Genomic DNA, 15,707 nt, shown 5'->3' with positions numbered 1-15,707 from the left:
CTTGGTTTTGCAGAGGGCTAGAGGCTTCCGATCCGTTTTGTCATTTTTTGTTTTTTTGGACAAGCAGAGGTTGTTGGCGATTGGAGCCAGTGGCTTCGGCAGGTGGGCGCAGGTAGGGGGCAAGGAGAGCCGGGGCCTCAAGTTCAAGGGTGGCCAGCTGCTCGGGCGCAGAGGAAGGTGGGGGGCACGGGGAGGAGTCGGGCTGGTGGCCTCGCGGCCCTGAAGGAGGAGACTGGTCCCCAGGCATCTGGAAGACACAGGAGGAGAGGCAGGTTACCGGTGGCAGAGGCTCAGCGGAGGGCAGGTGGCACTCTGGTGCCCTCTGACACACCCACTGGGCTCTTCAGGTGGGTCCCTGTAAATAAGTAAGAAGCTCAAGAAGCTCACCACTGACCGTCTGTCAGAGCAAAGAGAAAAGGAAGAAGGGGCAGCCTAGGGCTCAGCTCAGTGGCCGATCAGGAGGCACCCATGGGCAGAGCAGCCTGGTGGCCAAGGCAGGGACCGCCACTCGGCAGCACCGTCACTAGGAAGATGCAAGTCAAAACCCACACCCACCAGGAGCAGGGAGCGAAGGGGAGTGCTGGGGGAGGCAGAGGTCTGGCCACCGTGGGAAGAGTGTGTGAGGGCCAGCAGCCGACCCAGCAGACACCCGGAGAGCCAGGGCTTCCCAGAGAGCCAGCGCTGTGTCCACCAACAGATGTGGGATGAGTGACACGGGGCGGAGCCACACAAGGGACCCCGTGCGGCCACGAGGAGGACGGGAAGCACGGGCCCCGCTGCCATGTGGACAAACCCTGAAAACACGCTGAGCAAAAGAAATCAGGCCACACCCACATGTCACATGACTCCTTTTACATGAAACATACAGAACAGGTAAATCCAAAGGGACAGAGAGCAGACTTGGGGGCAGGGGAGGGGGGTGGGGACAAGGTTCCTATGGGGAATGCAGTGATGGAAATCTCAGGCCCAGCTAGAGGAGGCAACTGCAGAATGTGGCGAATGTGCTAAACGCCCCCAGATCTCACCTTCATCCCGGGGCTCGGGAGGCTGAGGCAGGAGGATCGAGAGTCCAGAGCCGGCCTCAGAGACTTAGTGAGGCCCTAAGCAACTCAGTGAGACCCTGTCTCTAATAAAATACAAAAAAGGGCTGGGGATGTGGCTCAGTGGTTGAGCGCCCTGAGTTCAGTCCGTGGTGACTCTCATGGTACATGTCGCATGGCGTATGGTAAGTCTGTGACGGTCTGTGTCATCCACCACCTTCTCTGGGGCCGGATCTGCAGACGTGCCGAACCCCACGTCCCTGCTCCACCTGATGGACAGCTGTGGGCGGCTGGCCCACGGGGAGCCCACTTCCTGACTCGTGCAGGGAAGCCACTGTGGCCAGGTATAAAGGAAGGGGGGACACCGAAGCTCATGGGAGGGGGAAGGGACAGAGCAGGAGTCCAGGGGAGAGTCTGTGTCCGCTCACTGGCCTCTGGCTGCCTGCAGGCCCTGGAGGTTCAGCCTCCAGGGCCTGCAGCTTTCCCGCCACAGCTCAGGGCAGCTCAAGAGGCTTCGACTGGGAGGTGGCTCACGTCCCAGAGTGCCCAACAGTGGGTTCACTGTGTCAGCTGGTGGAATAAACCACAGCACGAAGCTCATCCAACGCACCAAATCCACAAGCTCACGGCCGTGTGTTCTCATAGGACTTCACTGGCCACCCCCAGAGGATGTCAGAGAACAAAGCTCGTTCTGAAAAGTGATCAATAAAGAGAAAGAAGCAGGCACCCCCATCTCTCCTATCAAAATCCAGTCCCGGGCAAGCGCGTGGAGTGAGGGGAAGTCGCCCTGGGTAGGATTAATCCAGCTGGCAGTGAAGGAGGAAGCCAGCAGGGAGCCTGCCCCTGCACCACTGGGCACAGAACAAGGCACCGTGGCATCCCTGGCCCGCCTCCTGGGGACGTGCGCACCACCGCCCCGCACGGCTCGCACCAGCAATGGGCCACACTGGCTCCCAAGCCAGCCTGCCCACTCAGAGGAAGGGCAGGAGCAGTGGCACCACCAACAGCACCATGAGGGGCGGCAGCACGCTCCGGACGGTGGGAAAGGCTACAGGGTGTTATCCACCAGGCGTCTACCTACAGCAGCAAGAAGGAACAGGGAACGGAGAACCCAGTGGGGTCAACTCAAGAGTCCGCTCCACCAACCGCCATGTGCGCACTCTCCAGACTCTGATTTCAGTAAGCAAAGTAAGAGGAAAAGATCCGTGAGATAACAGGAAGCTAGAATAGCAACTGGAGATTAGAAGATGTAAAAGAACATGGGCCACACGTGGGCCTCCAGGGGGCACCTGTCATCCCAGCCGCTCGTGAGGCTGAGGCAGGAGGATCACGAGTCTGAAAGTCAGCCTCGGCAACTTAACGAGGCCCTAAGCAACTTACAGAGACCCTGTTTTAAAAATAAGAAATACAAGGGCTGGGGCTGTGACTCAGGGGTTAAGGATCCCTGGGTTCAATCCCTGGTACCAAAAAAGAAAAGGAATATGGATTTTTTAAACAATCTTTGACTTTTACAAATACACTTTAGAACACTTAGAATATTTACATATGAAGTCTTGAATTTGCTCCAAAATAATCCAGTGTTGGGCAGGTGGATGGCGAGAGCAGGGAGATACCGTACAAGATCGACTGTGAACTGGTGATTCCAATTTGGGTGATGGGAACATAGAATCATATTATTCTCTCTACCAGTTTGTAAGACTATTCCCATAATAATAATAAAAAAATAACCCCTCCCCAGAATTTCCAACAACCCAAGTGTCCTGTGCCACACAACTAATCAAAGTCTGGCCCAGTCATCAAATGGAATATTAAGCAGCTGCGACAATGGTGGGCTCTCCTTAAAAAAACAAAAACAAATCAACAACAACAAAAAAATCAGAGGGCTGGGGTTACGGCTCAACGGTAAAGCACCTCCCTAGCACATGTGAGGCCTGGGATTCAATCCTCAGCACCACATAAAAATAATTAATTAATTAAAGGTATTACAACTAAAAAAAAGAAAAAAACCGAACCAGAATTGCCACATGATCCTGCAATCCCACCACTGGGTGTGCATCCAAAGGAAAGAAAATTGGCATCCGGAAGAGACCCCTGTGCTCCTGAATTTACTAGGGCACACTATGCATGGTGGCCAGGACCTGGAGTCCACCAAGGTGAGGTGCATGGACACAGTGGAATCGTGTTCAGCCACAAACCAAGAGGCTCTGTCATTTGCAGCATCGTGGATGCAGGGCAGGATGTTATGTAAGGGAGGGAAGTCAGGAACAGGAAACAAATCCCACCTGGTCTTGCCCCTGTGTGGAAGCTGAAGGGTTGATCTCCTAAGCTGGGGGTGTGGTTCAGTGGTGAGCGCTTGCCTGGCCTGTGCAAGGCCCTGGGGTCACATCCCCAGCCCCACAGAGGATTTTAAAAGTCGATCTCACAGAAGCAGAGAGGGAGCATAGAGGCTGGGAAGGTGTCAGGAGGGGGATGAAGAGGAGATGGCTGGGGTGGGTGCAGCTGGGTGGGAGGAACCATTTCTAAGGTTCCAGAGCACAGCAGGAGAGCTCAGTGAACTCATTATATATCTAAAAGCAGCTGGTCAGGGGGACTGTGACTGTCCCCAACACAAAGAAATGACGGAGGCTCCAGGGGACAATGGGCCGATTTTGCCCTGACCTGATCACGGCAGGCTGGGACACAGACGGAAAGGTCACGGCGTACCCACAGGCACGTGCCATATTGTCAGTTAAAATAAAAAACATGTTTAAAAGCCGACGTTCTCAGGCTGGAGACGCAGCCCAGGGTACGGCATGTGTCCCGCAGGTGTGAGGCCCTGGGTTCTGTCCCCAGAAGCACAAAAAATAAAATAAGATGATCTCAACAGTATTGAATGATGCAGAAAATAAGCGTGTTTCTGTTCCTGAATAAGCCAGTGACTTCCACGAAGCTGATTTACCTAGGAACAGTGACAGACCAGGAGCCGGGCACAGAGAGAAGTCACGGACACCACAGAATGCGGACTGCATGTAAGTGTAGAGCAGGCGGCCAGCAGAGCCGCGGGAGGGGGTGACACTGGGCAGAGCTGGAAACAGGTGGGTGGTGTCATGTGGGACCTTGTCACTCTGAAGGCTTTGTCATGAAAACAGCATGACCTGGAGATTTGCAGAAGCAGCTGTGGAAAGCTAGACCAGGGCCAGAGCTCGCTGTAGGGCCCACGGCACAGTTTGTTTTTCTCACGGCACTAAGACCTGAGCCCAGGGTGTCTCACCACTGAGCCGCATCCCAAACCCTTTTTAATTTTTTATTTTGAGACAGGGTCTCACTAAATTGGTGAGGCTGGCCTCAAACTTGCTATCCTCCTGCCTCAGCCTCCCAAGTAGCTGGGTTATCAGCCTGAGCCACCTTGCTCAGCGTTTCTAAAAAAGAAATCACAGTACAAATTGATTTTAATTATATCTTCCTATGTGAGTTAGGAGTATTCCGTTTTGTAGCTGATTCTGTTTAAATGACTCTGGACACTAAAATGTTCCCCATGATCACATCTCCGTCACACAGGAGGGCTCTTTAGAATAAATTTTTAATTGAGGTTTTCTTTAAGCACATTTTCCAGTGTCTCTTTAATTAAAAAAGGATTTTTTTGTGTACAGCAATAATAACAGAAGCTTCAGAATGGAGGAGGCCTCCTGACCCAAACACCAACAGATCAGATCTGTTAATGCACAAAAGGGCAGCCCCAGCTCAGCGGAGTCTGTTCTAAGAGGGCAAAGTGGCCTCCCATCCAGAGGCTCATCTGTGTGATTTCTTCACATTAACAGGAGATGTAGGAAAAAAATTATAAAATTCATTAGCATTGATGATTATTTCCAGTAAATACCTCCTTGCAAAAATCATAAAGAAGGGCCGGGCGCGGGGTGCCTGCCTGTAATCGAAGCGGCTCAGGAGGCGGAGGCAGGAGTTCAAAGCCAGCCTCAGCAACTTAGCGAGACCCTGTCTCTAATAAAATACAAACGAGGGCTGAAGGAGACTTCCCACATGCATCTGCCACTAAAGTCTATCTAAAAAAGACCCAAAGCAGGGCTGGGGCTGGTGCTCAGTGGCAGAGCGCTTGCCTGGCCCGTGTGAGGCACTGGGTTGGATCCTCAGCACCACATAAAAATTAATTAATTAATTAATTAAAGGTGAACGCATCTGAGCCACTGAGCCACTGGGCAGGACAGCCAGGAGCTGAGGCCTGCCCCTGCCCGCTCAGGGGGGGCGTGAGACCTCCTGGGCGGGCCTGGACTTCCAAGGTGTCTGCCAGCAGGAACACATATTTTCAGGCAAACCACTAAGTGTGGCAATATAAAAATGACTCGGGAGGCTGAGGCAGGAGGATCACAAGTTCAAGGCCAGCCTGGGAAACTTGGGGAGACCCTTCTCAAAATAAAAAATAAAAAGGGCTGGGGCTCGGGGGTACAGCACCCCTCCGTTCAATCCAGGGTGCAAAAATAAACAAAATAAAACAAAAACAGAGGGGCCGGGGTTCTCGGGGCCCTGCCCTCCCAGCTCCCTCCGCCAGAACTTCCCACACTGCCCGACACCAAGCACCTGGGAGCCCGAACACTGAGCCCCGGCCACGCCAGGCGGGTTGTCCCCCTGCCCGCCCGACCCAAGGCCCCACTCACCCCAGCGCAGCACTATACCAGCCCGTCGTAGAGGGACAGCGCCTGCACGATGGACGGGTCGGCCTTGGACCCTTCCTGGAACTCCTGCAGCGTCAGCTTCCCGTCCGCGTTCTGTGAGGGACACAGGTGGCCAGGGTGGGCACAGCTCGCCCGGCCCCGGCTCCGCCCACCGGCCCCGGCTCCGCCCACCGGCCCCGGCTCCGCCCACCGGCCCCGGCTCCGCCCACCGGCCCCGGCTCCGCCCACCGGCCCCGGCTCCGCCCACCGGCCCCGGCTCCGCCCACCGGCCCCGGCTCCGCCCACCGGCCCCGGCTCCGCCCACCGGCCCCGGCTCCGCCCACCGGCCCCGGCTCCGCCCAGCCAGGACCCCACCCACCAGCCCCGGACCCGCCCCACAGCCCAGGAAACTAGCCAAGGAGACCCTCGGAAGTGGAGAGGGACACAGGTGGCCAGGGTGGGAGTCACCCTCCAACAGACCCCGGCCCTCACTGGCTCGTGACCTGGGGCTGTGACCCACCCCCGGGGCCTGTTTCCTCCTCTGGGGAGGGGGCGGGAGACGTGGGGACAGCTCCTGTGCCTGGTGAACTGGAGGCCCCTTCCGGCTCTGTGCTTTGTATCATTTATACACAAATGTGCCAGTCCCGAGGGCAGGGCCCACGCGTTGCTCTGGGGCTACTTTTGGAAGTGCGCTTAACCACACATTGACACTGGCCCACAGGAGGCCGAGAGGGCCCAGGAGCTCAGTGAGACACAAAGGAACCTGGATTCTCCTTGGGCTGGAGCCCCTTCCCCTGGAGCATGGCTCAAGGAGCCCAGGACACCGCTGCACACCTGCTCACGCTGTGTCTGGCCTACCTAAGGGGACGGTGCCATGCTAACCTTTGACCATGAGAACACTGACCCAGGGTCGCCTACCCAGGGTCCCACAGCTGGTGCTGGGGACGTCAGGTCGACACCCCAGCAGGCTGCCTCCAGGGGCTGCACAGTTTCCCCAAACAGGGGAGGTGAGACAGGGGAGGAGAGCCTTGGCAAGAGACATCAGGGAGCCCCGGGGGCCGGTGCCTGGGGTTCCTCTACTGGAGGCCCCGACTGGGCTTCCTCACGACCATGATTTCAAATTTCCACTTAAATCAAAGTTATTTTAGTTAATAAAAAGCAGTGTGGAGGGCTGAGGAGCAGCTCGGAGGTAGAAAGCATGCATGGCACACACCAGCCTGCTCGGGTCCCCAGACAGACAGAACGGACGGCGCCTCCCCTGGGCCGGGGGGACTGGGCAGGCCGTGGGCAGGCGGGAAGGTCAGTCCTCCTTCTCGGACCTCTGGAGGAAAGGCGGCTGCCCCTGAGTGACAAAGCTGGAGCACCCCCACCAGAACCACAGGGCCTGGGACTCTGCCTGCAGCCTGCCCCCCACACGTCATGGCTGCCACTGTCACAGCTCGGAGACCACGGGGGTCGTCAGATGCCACATTTCTTCCTTTGAGGGGCTGAGGATGGACCCCTGGGCCCTGCACGGCTAGGCAGGCACCCCAGCCCGAGCTGCACCCAGCCCCGAGCTGCACCCCAGCCCAGGGCTGCCGCCACCCTTTACCATTTGATGTGTTGATAGCGAGCTCCCTTAACACAGTCACAGGCCCTCCTGGGACACTGTGTTCCCACACTACTAGCTCCCTCCCTTTCTGTCCTGTGGACTTTATGCACTTGAAGCTGTTGTTCTGAGGGGTCCATGGATTTCTCCAGAATGCCAGGGGGCCCGGGGCAAAAAATAAGTAGAGGTCAAGGACCTGGCTATGAAGCAGACTCGTTGAGCTCACTTGCCTGAAAGTTAGGACATAGTGGCTGCTCACAGAGGGCAGGGCGCCAGGCCGACCACCTGTCTGATCAGCCCCCAGGGGCTCAGTGTCCCCACTGCTGCCCACAGGCCCGCCCCGCTCTCCCTGCGGAGGAGCAGCCTCACCTTGTCCATCATGGCAAAGATGCGGTCCACCCTCTTCTCAGGGGTGTTCTCCTCCTCGGGCAGCTCCACCGTGTTCCCCTGCCACAGGACACGGCAGGGTGGGCCTGGGCTCTGGGCTGCATCCAGCTGAGGTCCGCCCCTGTCTCGGCCTCCCATCCTCACCCCGCCTTCTGCCATCTGGCCGCCTCCCCCACCCCCACAAAGATGGCCCCAGCAGCCCAGCCAGCGGGCTGCCCCGGGGCCAGGCCCAGCCTCAGTGCCCTCCGGCCGCCCTCCCCAGCGGCCCCTCACCACCATCTGGTAGATGGCGTCCACGATGTCCAGCATCTCGTTCCTGGTGATGTAGCCATCGTTGTCCAGGTCGTAGAGCTTGAAGGCCCCTGCAACCAACCGCCCACTGTGACCCCGGCCAGGCTGCTGCTCCACGCCCCTCCTCGACACGGAGCCCAGGGGGGACGGCCGGCACTCATGGGCCCACTGCCGACACCAGGACGCACCCCGGCAGCTCGGGGTGAAATGAGTTAAAACAGGTGGACGGGCTGCGGCTGGGGCTGGACCGGTGTGTGAGGAGCGCAGTCCTGTACCTGGCCCGGGGTGTCTCATGGTGCCCCCCATCCCATCCCCCCCTCCTCTGGGTGTCTGCCCCCCAGTGGTCAGCGTTAGCAAATAGGCAGGCAGGGAAGGGGGCTTTTGCGTGAATGAAATTCTTTTCTATGTCTAAAAAGGGGTGCTCCCGGCGCTGATGGGGACCGCGGGACCCAGTGCGCGAGTCCTGAGTCCCTTTGCTGCACTGCACGGTGGCCCATCTAAGGGCATGCGGCCTGTCCCCCTCTCCGGGCCTCAGTAGGAGGGGTTCCTGGACTCTAGACTGACGGCCCTGAGAGCAGGGACCTGTCTGTCCAGCCTGGTGGATTCTGACGTGTGGCCTTGGGTCTGCACTCGTTGAGTGATGGATGAATAAGTGAATGAGTGAAATCCGCAGGCAGAACCACAGCCAAGGGAGTCCCCGGACCCCACCCCACACTGCCGGCTGTCCCAGGCCCATGCTTTCCTGGATGTCACCTGTGCTCTTGCCAGCCCCGTCCCACGGGCCCCCGTCCATTCCTCCTGCCTGGTCACCTCCAGGAACCCTCCTCTGGCCCAGAAGGGCAGGTGTCAGTGCCGCTCTCTCAGCCCAGCGCAGACGGCCTGGCCCAGCTCAGTGGCCATATGAGGCCCACCTGCCCAGGGCCCGCTGCCCTGGCAGCTCCGGCCCGGCCACCATCTGGGTCACTACCGTGGTGTCTGGCGCCCCCATGTGGCGAGGGCCAGGGGCTGCCTCCCTCTATCCTGGGGGCAGGACGCATGGGACTTACACCGTAGCTTCTCGTCCAGTGTCCCCCTGGAGGTCACCGACAGCGCCTGGATAAACTCGGAGAACTCAATCCGCCCATCCTGAGGGGAGAAGGGGTGGCCTCAGTCAGCACCCGGACCTTGGAGGGTGGTACCGTGGCAGCAGCATCACCAGGGAGCATCCGGGGGACCAGATGCCCCAGACGCCCTGCTGTGAGCACAGACCCTGCATTCATGTGCATCTACGTGTGCACACACGTGTGCATACACATCCGTGCATGCGTGTGGGCATGAGGGTGTGCACATGCGTGTGCACATATTCATATTCGCCTATGTTTGCAAGTCCATGCGTGAGTGAGTATGTGTCCCTTCTTGGAAAGGGACCCTTTGCAGGGACAGTGGGGGGGGGGGTCTGGTGTGGGAGGAGCAGAGCCGGCTGCCCAGGGAGGGGGCACCTGGCCGCCAGCGATGCCCAGCTCACCTTGTTCTCATCAAAGACGTTGAAAACAAACGTGGCGAACTTGGTGGGGTCTCCGAACGGGAAGAACTGCTTGTAGATCTTCTGGAAGCCTGCCGCGTCCAGCTGCCCGCTGGGGCAGTCCTTGATGAAGCCCTTATACCTGGACAGCAGCGCGGCGGGAGAGGGCAAAAGGGACACCAGCTTCACCCACCCACACCAGCTCCTGCCCAGGACACAGGAAGGCCGGTGCCTGAGACGGTGCCCCACGGTCAGAGGAGCACAGACCTGACACCTCAGCTCACTCCCACCTCTGCCTCCCACAAGCTGTGTGGCCTTGGACAGGCGACCTCACCTCTCTGAGCCTTATCCACACAAGGCAGAAAAGAGTCAGCACAAGAACAACAGAGAACTGCACGCAGAGCCCTGGCCACAGTCCCCCACACAGGGCTATGAGGAGAGTCGCCCATAAGCCCCCAGGAATGGCACTTCTGCATAAAGGGCCTCCTGCCATCCCCTCGTCCCCCTTCCCCTCCTATACCACAGGGCCACCATATGGGGTGGGCTCCCCATTCACAGCCCTCCCCAGCCTCTTCTCCCAGGAAGTTGAGTGAGTAGGCCCTGGAGCAGCCCCAGGGGACCCTGGCTTGTCCCAGTGCCCAGCATGGGACCCCCCCCCAGACACCCAGGCCACTAGGATGTGGTGTGGCAGTCCAAGCCCCAGTGTAGGTCTCTGCTGTGCAACCAGGGACAGATGTCTGACCTCTCTGAGGCTCACGCCCATCTTGTTGGAGTCAGGTGAAGAGGTACCTGGACCCCCAGGGCCCACCTTTAAAAACATCCCTGCCTGATCCCCAGCACCGCAGGGAGAAAAGCCACCAGTGTGACCTGCAGTCTAAGAACTTAAATGTGTCTTGTGTTAAACTGATTTACGAATTGGCTCCCGGGTCGCTCAGCACCCCCAGGTGGGACACGTGCCGTCTGAGGACAAGTCCTCCCACCGCAGGAAGTCAGAGGGACGCAGTCGGCACCAGCTCTGACCTCCACCCGGTCTGCCATCTGTGAGTCCCCACGGCCCAGACTGGAGCTGAGGGGGATGGACGGTGACTTCTGACAAGGGCCAGTGCTCAGAGGAACCAGATGGCTGACCCGCGGTCCCACCGAGACCTGCGTGAGGCTCCACTTGCCCGCCACCCGCGAAGCAGAGGATCCTGGGAGCAGTGTGAGCCTCCTGTGACGCTGTGTGGGGCGCCCGGGATGGAGGAGGCCTAAGGAGAAGCCAGGGTCCCCTCCCTGCTGACCAGCCTCTAAGGGGCCAGGATCGACGCTGGACACCCAGGGCCTGGGAGGACAGCCGGGCACCTGGCGGTGGGAGCCTGGGGTTCTGAGGCCTGAGAATGGCGGTCAGGTGTCCAGGGAGGCGGGACCCTTGTTCCAGGCATGCCTGCTGGGGCCAGGTGGAGGGCGTGGGGCACCTCCTTCTGGGAGCTGGACTGGAGCAGGCACGCGGCTGTCCCAGCAGTGGCCGCACACCATGAGGCTCCCCGTGGGCTGAGCCTCTGGGCCTCTCCCTGCCCTCCCCCTCAGGATGGCAAGTCTGGGCACGGTCACCCTGGGCCTCTGTCACCGCCCATGACAGCAGCCCAGTGCGAGGCTCCGTGCTGAGCCCTGAAGACGGTTCCTCATGCAAACCCCGCGGCTCGCGGCTGTAGGTCCAGTGATCCCACTGGACAGATGAAGGCACTGAGCTCAGATAAGTCAGCCCCGGCCTCACAGCCCAAGTCTAGCCGTCAGCCTGGCTCTGCTTCTCCTGTCCCCCGCTGCCCGTCAGCCTCTGACGCAGCCTCAATTCAATGTGATGTCCAGGCCCACCTGGAAGCCCTGCGTCTCATCCTGCGGGGCCCTTGGAGTCAGCCGGCCCCTGCCAGCCCCGGGGCTGCTCTGAGCCTGGTGCTCACAGCCAACCCCCCAGGAAGCACAGCAGGGCAGAGTCCGTGACACTGATACCAAAGCGTGGCTTTGAGCCCTTCCGGTCACAGGAGGGACAGACTGGCCCCCAGCTCCCTCCCTTGGTGCTCTCTCCCAGCTTCCTTCCGGGGACAGGAGGCAGACAGTTTACAAGCAAGAGGCCACCACCCCAGGCCCCAAGCCAGGAGGGGTCCCTGGGCAGGGGAGGGACGTGCCTGGTGCAGGACCTAATGACCCCTCAGAGACGGCCTCTCCCGTGAGGGCTGGCATCCCTCTGTTCTTCCTGCCCTTCTAACTCGATCCCCAAAGGTCATTCAAAACAGCAAGATGCAAGGAAAGGAGCCCAGGGGCGGCCCCCTGCCACGGCTCAGTGGGCTGGGCAGGGCCGGGGGCAGCTGCAGGGGCCAGTTGTGGGCACCATCCCGGTGGGAGCCTCCAAAGCCTGTCTGTCACACCTACAGAGGCTCCACAGGGCCCACCCCATGAGCAGGGGTCCCCCCAAAGCCCATCCCCAAGAGGCAGTGCCCACAGAGGGTGGCCAGCCCACGGCTCCAGCTTGCCCTGGCCACCCTGACCGCTGGCCTCTCTGAGCCCCTCCCCCACGCAGCCTTGACCTGCGCCCTCTTCAGCAGGCCCTGCCCTGGGCGAGATTCCTGCTGGGACAGGCTCCACACTGCCCAGGTCCTGCCAGGAGGTCCCTGGGCACAAAGCCTCATGATAACTCCCTGGACCCCCGCCACTCCCCAGGTGCCAGGAGATGCGTCCTGCAGGAAGTGGGCCCACTGAGGCCGCAGGGTCCCCTGCTCCCCTGGTCCAGCACCAGCCCGCTGGACCACACTCCATCACATCTGCCTCCAGGCGATGGCCTCCAGTTCAATGCCCCGTCCCTGACACGGGGGCACCCCAATGCTCCACTCACAGCCTGGTGCGTGACACGGGCCCAGCAAGTGTCTGCCTGGTAAGCTGAACAGATGAATACAGGGGAAGAGAGGGCAAGAGTTAGGTGTCCTGCTGCTCTGTCCTGAGCCCAGTGGAACTGATCCTCAAGAAACCCTAGCCAGAATCTAAGAGCCCTGTGAGGATGGTTAGAAGACTACTTCTGGGTGTTGATGCGGCTCTGGGGGCCCAGAGAGGGGGAGAGACTGGCCCAAGGTCACACAGCAAGTTGGCAGCAGAACCAGGGCTCAGACTCAGGGCTCCTGCCTCCCAGCCTCCCCACCTCATGGCACCCCCCCCACTTGCAAGCCAGGCTGTACCGCCCCCGGGGAAATGCAAGGGGAAAGCAGCTGCTACCCAAATATTATGTAACCCATTGTTCGTCCTCCGAAGGTAGAGGAGGTCTCTGCCTCGGCTGCAGCAGAGCAGGGGACACTGAGCTTCCCGGCCACCCTGGTTGCCCCGGGCCTCGGATTCGCCTCAGATGGCCAGGCTCTGAAGCCAGACTTCCTGCAGGTCTAACCTGGGGTACAGCCCCTCCCCACAGTGGGCACCCCGGGACTGGGGACCAAGCCCAGGAACCTGTCCCAGGATGGCTGGGACGTGACTGAACCAGCCCCACCCGCCCCAGGTCAGGTCCCGGCAGGTCCCAGCCTCCTCCCTCTCCGGTGGAGCCGCCAGCCGTCTGCCGGGTGCCTGGGCACGCGGGCCTGTGCCCTGGGCCTGGCCCTCACCTGCCGTGCTGTGGGAGGGACCCTGCACAAACCCCTTCCCCACAACCCGGCGGCCCTGTGGGGAAGTGACTGGTCAGCCCTGGGCAGGGTTCCCGCCGTAGGCGCCTGACGCTGGGCAGCTCTGGGCACTGGAGACGGCAGGCGCCACCTCCTCCAGTGACTGCCACCCTGTCCCCAGACCTTGCCAAACACACCCTGGGGCAGCGTCACTGGGTTTACAGCCACTGGACTGGGGGACCCCCAGCTGGCAGGGATCTGCCGCAGAAGTGCCCGCGGGTCACACAGTCCGCACTAGGAGTCGCAGCTCCTGCCAGGCTCTGGTTCAGGCAGGATTTTGACACATGATCCCAACAAGCCCCAGGGGAAGGGGACAGTGATGGCCGCCTTACAGACTGGGTGCCCTCCGGGCTCAGGGTCCCGGGACTTCTGCCCGGCCTACCCCTTCCTCCACTCGGCCTGTGGTGTAACTGTGCCCTGAAGGCCGGAGCGCCGCCTGCACCCCGAGGCAGGCGCCATTTCGGTTCACCCCCGACCCTCTGGGGAGCTGGCCTGTGGCAGGTTCCGGGTTGGTGTGGAGTCCAGTCCCCGGCTGGCCAGTGGGGTGGCTGCAGGGGGCCAGCCTCCAGATGGAGCGGGGATGGGAGAGAGAGGCCAGGTCTGCCACGGCCTGTGGGCTCCTCTGCAGCCAGAGTCCCCCGTGGGGACAAGGCCCCAGGGGTCTGCCTTCCTCACACCTCGGGCTGGACTCTGGACCCCAGGGGGAGGGACGGGAGTCCTCACATCGCTGGCGCAGGTCAGCCCAGCAGAGGGCCAGGGATGACGGACATGGCACGGGTCAGGATGTCAGCTGGGATCTCCAGGCTCAGCCCCCGAGTCTCGGGCACCCGAGGGTGGAAGACCCTGGGTTCCACCGCGCCAGGGCCGGGAGTGCCGAGGGGCCTCTTCCTCATCGTCACTGTCACTGTCACAGCAGCTCATTCCTGTGCTGCCCGTTTCACAGGCTGCATCAGCCTGAAGGACTCCGAGGCGTCAGAGAGGAGTTTCTTTATATTTTTTTAACTGAAGAACAGCCCTGACCTCTGAAGCAAACCGCTCCGTCCTGGCTCGCCCTTGACCTTGTGCGACCCTGGGCAGGCAACTTTCTCTCTGAGCCTCAGTGACCCGGTCTGTGAGGTGGGGACCAAGCCAGTACCTGCCTTGAGGGCCTGCGGGAGCCTGGACAGTGGGGAGCCCAACTGCCCCCACAAAGGGGGGCCCGACCTCTCCACAGCACCAGAGGGGCCAGGGCAGCAGGAGCCTGCACACCCCAGAGGCCCTTCCTAATACCCAACCTCCTGGTTCAGGTCAGTGCCCCGGATGCTGGGCGCCGGCCCCTGGCCACCCCATGATCGCCTGCAGCAGGTGCCCAGAGGCCTCTTCTCACCCCACCTTGTGCAAGGACGGGGCTGGACTCTCCCCTCGGACGGAGCTCCAGGAGGGGCCCCAAGCGCTCGGGTGAGGAGGACCCTCCTCCCGGCCCTCCCTCCAGGACTTCAGGTCTGTGGGCTTCCCAGAGCCAAAGCCTGCAGCCCCGAGCCCTCAGCCCAGGCCATGCGGAGGAAGGACACACAGAGCTGTGACTGGGCCGGGTCTCCGCCCTCCGAGCCCCAGCCTCTGTAACACACCACTCCTGGGACTCGCCACGAGGCACTGAACCCAGCACAGTGCTGCCACGGGGGAGCGCGGGGACGTTGGGGGAGCTGCCCCTCCCCCGGGGCGCGTGGGACGGTCCAGCTGGCTCTGCGGGCGGCTGCAGGATCCCTCCTGCTTCACCCTCTGTTTTTGTTACAACATGCTGGGATATTTGTTTTTTTGTAAAAATAATAAAACAAGAGAATTTGGAGAATAGAAGAAGGAAAAAAGCATCCGTGATCCAGCCACCAATGCGGCCACCAACGCCGGCCACCAACGCGGCCACCAACGCGGCCACCAACGCCGGCCCAGCCCCCGCCTTCCTCGCTCCCGGCTCCCTTTGCCTCCTGCAGTTTTCCTCCATGGAACTGGGTGTGCCCTGCTGTCATGAGGGCATTCTTGTGGCTTCCCAGGTGACAATGATGTCCATGTCACCTTCCGGGGCCTGGGGCCTGCTGCTGCCTCTTACTCCACAGCCCACTGTGGCTCCTGATCTCTCAGGGTGCAGAGCAGGGCTCTCGGGAGTGGGGACCAGAGGGCAGGAAGCCAAGGGTCCGGGCACCCAGGGGCCATGTCCCCATGCTGGTGCCCAGGGCCGGCAGGGCCGAGGCCACGGGGGTCCCCAGGGGCTGGAGCCAGGGGAGGATGCCCACCTGGCCTGGCCTGGCATCGCTCTTCTGGGACCTGGGGCCTGACTAGCCCCAGGGCCTGAGTTCAAATCTAGGCTGCGTCTGCACTGGCTGCACACAGGGTCAGGTGACGAGATCACACCACAGCCCTGAATAGCAGCCCTAAAGTCAGCAGGGAACAAGACAGGCCAACTCTGCAGAGGTGACGAATGAGCCATGCAGAGGAAAGGAACAGCGGCCGGAAGAGCAAGGAAGGAGGTCCTGAGGCTGGGGAGCTTGACCAGGGTGAGGGACAGCAAGGGCGGCCATGCTGGTGAGCCAGGAGAGGGCGAGGCCAGAG

At 60.8% G+C, this 15,707-nt stretch overlaps 1 protein-coding gene across 1 annotated transcript in view; it reads right to left on the bottom strand.

Annotated features, from left to right (window-relative positions):
* Positions 1-114: 114 nt before the first annotated feature.
* Positions 115-15,707, bottom strand: part of Ncs1 (neuronal calcium sensor 1) — a 38,712-nt gene continuing 23,119 nt past the window's right edge. Inside the window, exons 3-8 of the mRNA XM_027935467.2 lie at positions 9,454-9,592; positions 8,996-9,074; positions 7,932-8,020; positions 7,641-7,718; positions 5,687-5,797; positions 115-247 (exon numbers count right to left, since the gene is read on the bottom strand). Coding sequence (XP_027791268.2) covers positions 5,699-5,797; positions 7,641-7,718; positions 7,932-8,020; positions 8,996-9,074; positions 9,454-9,592 — 484 coding nt within the window. The 3' untranslated portion in view covers positions 115-247; positions 5,687-5,698. The remainder of the gene's footprint in view (positions 248-5,686; positions 5,798-7,640; positions 7,719-7,931; positions 8,021-8,995; positions 9,075-9,453; positions 9,593-15,707) is intronic.

Source organism: Marmota flaviventris, chromosome 13, assembly GCF_047511675.1.
Source record: "Marmota flaviventris isolate mMarFla1 chromosome 13, mMarFla1.hap1, whole genome shotgun sequence".
NCBI classification, from domain to species: domain Eukaryota; kingdom Metazoa; phylum Chordata; class Mammalia; order Rodentia; family Sciuridae; genus Marmota; species Marmota flaviventris.
The sequence above is the reverse complement of the archived record's forward strand: the minus strand, read 5'-3'. Positions and strand labels throughout refer to the sequence as shown.